General features: G+C 37.3%; 1 protein-coding gene across 1 annotated transcript in view; it reads left to right on the top strand.

The window, feature by feature from the left end:
• LOC107693325 (attractin-like) overlaps positions 1-6,698 on the top strand; it is a 114,142-nt gene that overhangs the window by 101,655 nt on the left and 5,789 nt on the right. The window contains exon 25 of the mRNA XM_016492664.1: positions 3,142-3,249. Within this exon, the coding sequence (XP_016348150.1) occupies positions 3,142-3,249 (108 nt within the window). The remainder of the gene's footprint in view (positions 1-3,141; positions 3,250-6,698) is intronic.

The raw sequence follows: 6,698 nt of genomic DNA, 5'->3' as shown, positions 1-6,698 counted from the left end.
ATTGATGTGTAAAGACACGAAACGATCGGTCTGTGCAAGAAACTGAACAGTATTTATATCATTTTTTACCTCTGTTTCACCGCAATGTCCGAACTGTCCTGAGCGCGTTACGATATAAATACTGTTCAGTTTCTTGCACAGACCGATCGTTTCGTGTCTTTACACATCAATGTATCGTCACGAGCCGCAGGGTTTAATTTGGTTTTGTTTGTGTATGTTTTTTTGACTCTCAAAGCCGTGATTCCCATTCACTTCCATTATGTGACTGACAGACAGCAACGGTTTGAGTTAAAACTCTTCGTTTGTGTTCAACTGAAGAAACAAAATCACTTACATCTTGGATGCCCTGGGGGTAAGCAGATAAACATCAAATTTTCATTTTTGGGTGAACTATCCCTTTAATGTCGAGCCATGGAGTCTATGTGCCGGAGCTCAGCCCCGGACGGCCCCAGCCCAATTTAAACCCTGCTTATTAGCATGCCTATTATTAACATATTGGCTGTTTATTAGTACTTATAAAGCACGTATTCTGCATGACCATATTCTATATCCCTAACCCTACCCAAATCCTAAACTTAACAACTACTTACTAACTATTAATACACATCAAATTAGGAGTTTATTGAGGCAAAAGTCATAGTTAATGGTTTGTTAATAGCGAGAATTGGACCTTAAAATAGAGTGTAACCAAATATGAATAGCCTAATACATTCTCAAACCTGCCCACCATAATAAAGTAAACAAAATCAACCACTGTATTTCAGATGTTTTTTGTCCATATGCATTATTTACTAATGTAAAGTGGTGTAAATGGCAGATTATTTTATTGATTGATTGATTGATTTTTATCCTTTATATCACATTTTAAACTATTTACAATGAACTCAAGATCCAGTCAGAATAGTAAAGTTTTATTATTTTCATTAGCAATTATTGTTGATTTTATTGATTAGATATTGAAGCCCAAGTGTAGATCGGTTTGTAATCTTTAGATGTTCAGACCACAAGTTTGAGTCCGATACACCAAAAAAATCAGATTTTTGCTGCCTGCCTGTACAAAGCCTGTGTAAACCAGTGGTACATAGAACAAATTTTGGGACAATTCAAGGCTACACTGCTGAAAAAAAAAAACAGCTGGGCTTAGCTGGTTTAAGCTGGTCTAGCTGGTTTTCAAGTGACCAAAACCCCTCTAAAACCACCAATCCAGACCAGCTGGGAGAAACGCAGTGGGGATTGATATCAGAGTGCCCTTGTGTTTCAGCGCACAGGCTGTCTCAGATCAGTATTCAGAAGCACTGCTTCTCTCCTGAAGGTTGATTGAAAGATCTCTCTCTTCTCTCTCCACATCCATCTTTACCCCTCTGCTCTGTCTCTTTGGATATGCCTCATATTCCTGACGGTAGTTTAAAGCACACATCAGTAAATATGCACTTTGATGTGCTGCAATGGGACCGTGTGGGTGTGTGTGTGTGACAGTTGCTGTGCTCCCTGGAGCGCTTGCTCTCTCTCTCTCTCTCTTCCTTTCACTCTCTGTCTTTATAAGATTTTCTGTTGTGTATTGAGCTGAGCATTCAAACATGGATGGACAGATACGCAACAAACACACACACACACACACACACAGATTAAATGACTTGTGGTTCCTGCAGAGAGGGATGGCAGTCAGACGGTGGGGATTTCTAATTGAGTGGTTTGCCGTGAAGAAGCTTGTTTTACTCTTATCGCTCTCTTTCTTGGTCTCTCACACACGCATACTGATTCAGATTACCGTCTTCATCGTTATTAACATCAGAGACCAAGAGACAATCCCATGGGGACATTTTTGAGATGTTCAAAACTTCAAAATGTTTAATGTGGGAACTTTATGCAGTGAAAATGTAGTTTTAAAAGCATGTTTTCTGCACTTTTATTTTCACTAAATGAACATAAGAAAAAATTATGTTTAAAACCATATTTAAAATTTTTAGATGGATGGGTGGGTGGACAATTAGATAGATTAGCTTTCATTTTTATATTTTTTGTTTTATTTTAATTTATTTTTTTTATTCCACTTTTTTCCCCCAGTAAAATTAGCAATTCAGCTTAAACGTATTTTATTTCAGTTAGTTGCTAAGGAAGAATTTCTAATTTTCATTTAAGCTTTTGAAGTTTTCATTATTTTACTTTACCATTTATTGTCCCCCTTGAGGGGCAATTTGTTTTACAGCGGTGGAGAACAAGCACATATAAAACAAACAAATACAAAACACCATAATACATTAAATATGAATAAATATAAAAAATTTACAATAACCTAAAAATTTACCTTTTCCTATTTGAATTGAGCTGGGAAATAGCACATGGAACAAATTTTTTTTTTTCATCCAATACTTAGATTTTATTTCTGCTTTATTTCAATTAATATATATCATTTTTAAGTTTTAGTGAACAGTAACAACACTGAGGTGAGTTTAGAGAATATTGTGATTTCAGGAGCTGTGGTGCTCACATGGATGATGCAGTTTGGTCTGCCATGTGTCCCCTAAAATTTCCATTCACTGAAAAGAAGAAAAAGAAAAAAAATGACTGGCTTCTGTTTCCTATGTTTCTTAAGTGAACACTAGTATTTATATATTTATTTATTTTTCCTCCCATACTGTTGACAGACATTCGAAGACATATCTCAAAATAAAAAGAGCTCTTGAGCACAGGTCTTGAAATTTTAATATTGACACTTATCAGATGTTCCATACCTGCATATAACCTTTTCATTTTTTCCCTTCTTTATTGGAAGATTTGTGCCAATTTTGTGTTTGTATCCTTATTTTCCTGAGATGTAAGCAAAGAGTGGCATCAATTATGCTTAACAGGTGTTTGATCTGTTCTCTGTGCACTCTCTCTCAGACTCTGACAGTTAAAAGGCTCTGCAGATATTCAGTTCCTCTTGTTTGACTTCCTCTTAGATGGTCCTTTTATGTGTTTGTGCTCACAAGCTTGTTTCAATCTGGTCTTCTCTCTTTTACATTCAGCCTGCATCTCTTTCAAGCTAGGCCGTTTCAACCGTCACCCTTATATTGATCTCAGCTTTAACGGCACACAGAGCAGTATGCATGTTTGTGTGTGAATGTAACACCTGGATAATTTTCCTCTTCTCTTTCTCAGCAACTCCTGCGAGAAATGCAGCAGATGGCCAGCCGACCATTCGCCACCATCAACGTCGCCCTGGAGACGGAAGAGGAGCCGCCAGACCTGATTGCTGGAAATGTGAAGGTTAGTGTGACCTTTCATGTGGTGACATCAGAGTGGCTTTAAGAGGGAGTGCAGTTACTGCATATGCTAATGTGGAACGGACTGAGAGCTGAGTCACTGGCTCTGTTCCAAAACCTAGTGAGCTGCGTCGCTGTCTGCTGTCTACATAAGCAACTGCCTTCTAAAAGAGCAACCGAATAAAAAGTCATTCAAAACTACACATAGGCAGCAACTCTTTTATGACTGGTCACTCGTGCTGTCTTAATGTGACGCACACAAGAAACTTGATTCTTTTGATTAGTTTCTCGTTAGCATATGTTGTTAATCTAAAGATTCAATGCCAAAATAAGCACAAAAATACAGATTTCCCACTTTGTTTTCCGATTCAAAATGGTTGATTCCAAAAGATTCACGCTAACATGTTGCCAAACTAATGATTCGGTGTTCAAATAAACACAAAAATAAATACAATAGCATGCAAATATTCACAGCAATAGTCAGTTTTTCATTAAATGCACATCAGTTATCAGTTAGGATGTCCAGTTTGCTTTGCTTTAAAATTCTGTCTCTGCTAATGTTGTGAAATATACAGGGAAGTATTTCAGAAGGGCTTTTCACAATTGAAATAGTTAACCCCGAGTCATTCTAAATCTCAGGTAAACTGAATCCTGGTTTATTGTGCTTCTCATTTCACACCTCAACCCTCTATGCACCCCTTGGCAATAGAACTGCCATTGGCTAGTGGATTTCTTGGTGTACTCACCAGACTCGACAGATATATATGAATATATGAAAGATTTGAAATCGTATTTTCTTTACAAAATGACAGCCCTTTATAAAGATACATTCATATGTATTGCCACCTGCATGTTATTCTCGCCCACTACTGAAGTAACCAGCCGCCAGTGCTTTCTGATTAGTCTTAAAGGTTGAATAATTTCGAACCAACTCAAAAAGAATATCATTTGCATCATTTGCATCATTTGCATGCAATTCAAAAGAATATCATTTGCATGTAGTTCGTCAATTCTTCATGATATGTAAGACTCTATTTGTTCTCTTTTTGCATGTGTGAGAGAAACAGATCGCTCATTTAAGCGACAGTGAGTGGGGCACCTACACACTAGAGTTTTCAGTCTGTCAAATACCCTGCTCATCCATTGATTTCAATGGAAATAGTGCATTCGCTTTGCTGTAAAGTGACGATAGATGTTACTTAGTCAACTACCATTGGATAAATACAGCACACGACAGGTTTAGATGACATTGGTTGTGTTGTATGTTTTTTTTGCATACAATCCGCAATAGAAAGAGGTTTCTTTCCATTATTTGATGGTACATAGTCCTTGTATTACATCACATTCAGTACAGATGTCAAACTTACATTCACAACTCGGGTAAAATAAAAAAAAATTTTTCCCGATGAAGATTCAGCAATGGGGGAATACTATGCTGAAAAATGGTGCAGAATGCATTGGTATGGGGAACTTTCTTGGTACATTATGAAAATATTTACATTAAATATTAACAACAGGGCCCAATCTATGCAGTTGACCGAGTTAGTTTTCCATGCAGGCTACATTTTCATGCACCCACTGAAAATAGGAATTGAGTAAAAGATCAATCATGGTATTTTAAGAATTGATATCTAGATAGTTGAAATAAAGACTGCGATTAATTGGAAAATCTAGGTTTTACCCAACACTATAAATGAAATAATTCTATCGATTTTAAAGTGGTAAATAAAACATATTTCCCTCAAATCACAAAGCTCTCCAAAATGAATTATAGGATTGTATCTTTGGAGGATACATGTGATACTACCTGACAACTTGGCCAAAATGAGGTACATTATAAGGGAGTATAGATTTTTTGGAATGTGCCTCAAGAATTGTCTTGTTAGGCAACTCACTGGGTTTTAGAACAGAACTTCTGTGTTTTAAGTGTTTTTAGGTACTTTAAACTTTAAAACCATCACACTTTCATTGTCTAGTTTTGACAGCTTTGTTTAATTCTGCTTACTTTAGTTTCAAGGCTGCTTGACCCCTCTATGAGATTTGCAACTAATAACTGCATTACATAGTATTACAGCTATATTTGATTTTAGGAATTGTTGGTTTGTAATTACTGTTTTGTTTTTTGTCCTAACACTGTAATGACAGCCCTAGAGTGAAGATCCAATTTAGATTTACTTCTTTCCTATGTTCTCACTCCTGCTCCATCAATGTCCTATGCTCACGATCAAGGTTTAAAAGTAATTACAATCCAGCCATCCTTGATAGCAAAATGCTATAAATGCAGTTATTTCTCTCAAATCTCATAGAAGGACCCAGAGGGTGTGAAACTAAAGTAAACACAACTAAACAAAGAGCGATGCACACAGGAGCTCAGTGGACATCAGAACATTCAGTGCTGTAGTTTGTGGCCTCTGACACACTGAGTATACGTCTGCTTTCTCTCTCACTCACTCACCGTCACTCACGTTTTCTTTAATTATAAGAGTTAATTAAACAAAACCTGTCTTCTGCTTGCTCAGTCTGGTTGCCTCAGATAATCGTCTGAGCCGAAACGTAACGAACGCATATATATAAATATATAAATGCATACATACAGCAATACGCCCCTTCATACTCATGCAGATGCTCTCAGAGGCTGTAATTGAATTTTACTAGGAGTTTCTTCTTTTTGTGTGCTGGAGGAGTAGGTGTGTATGGCGTGAAAGATAAATGCCGTTCCCCCCTGCTCTGAATTGACAGTGGGAAAGTGCGAGGAGGAGAGAGATAGAGAGGAGCGAGGGGGTGAACTGGCCTCGGTAGGATAAGAAGTGGCTTAAAGAGAAGAATATATGAAGAGAAGGAGGGATGAATATGTAAGTGTGCTTACAGTGGGGAGAATGTGTGAATGAGGGGTTGGGAGAGCCGCAGTAAGCATGCAAACACTCAGTCATTGAACAGTCTTTTTGATGCATATGCGCTAATATCACGCATACACACAACACACGCTGGGGAAACTCGGCAGTAAGGTAAAAAGAACAAGTGTGTGTGTATAAAAGGGTTTATGTAAGGCTTGGGACTAAGGGCAAAATGAGAGTGTGAAATGGGTCAAAGCTGGAATATGATTTGTGCATGTGTTCAAAAACAGAAGGTCAGGTGCTTTAAGCCCTGCTCCACACATGCATTAAAAATACTTACAAAAAATTACAATGGTTTCTGTGCATGTACTGTGGTATTCTTTGAAGCACAGTGCCTTGGAATATAGCAGTCATTCCAGTACACTGGTACAATATATGTCATATTAATACATTAAAGGGTAATGTTTTTTTCCTTTAAAATGTTTTCTGGTGCTGTTGTTTTGCCACTGTTAAAAGGATAGTTCACCCAAAAATGTCATTAATCACTCACCCTTATGTCATTCCAAACCAGTAAGACCTTCGTTCATCTTCGGAACACAAATTAAGATATTTTTGATGA

Source organism: Sinocyclocheilus anshuiensis, unplaced genomic scaffold (genome assembly GCF_001515605.1).
Source record: "Sinocyclocheilus anshuiensis isolate Anshui unplaced genomic scaffold, SAMN03320099.WGS_v1.1 scaffold1078, whole genome shotgun sequence".
NCBI lineage: Eukaryota > Metazoa > Chordata > Actinopteri > Cypriniformes > Cyprinidae > Sinocyclocheilus > Sinocyclocheilus anshuiensis.
Note: the sequence above shows the minus strand (reverse complement) of the source record. Positions and strands in the feature narration are given on the sequence as shown.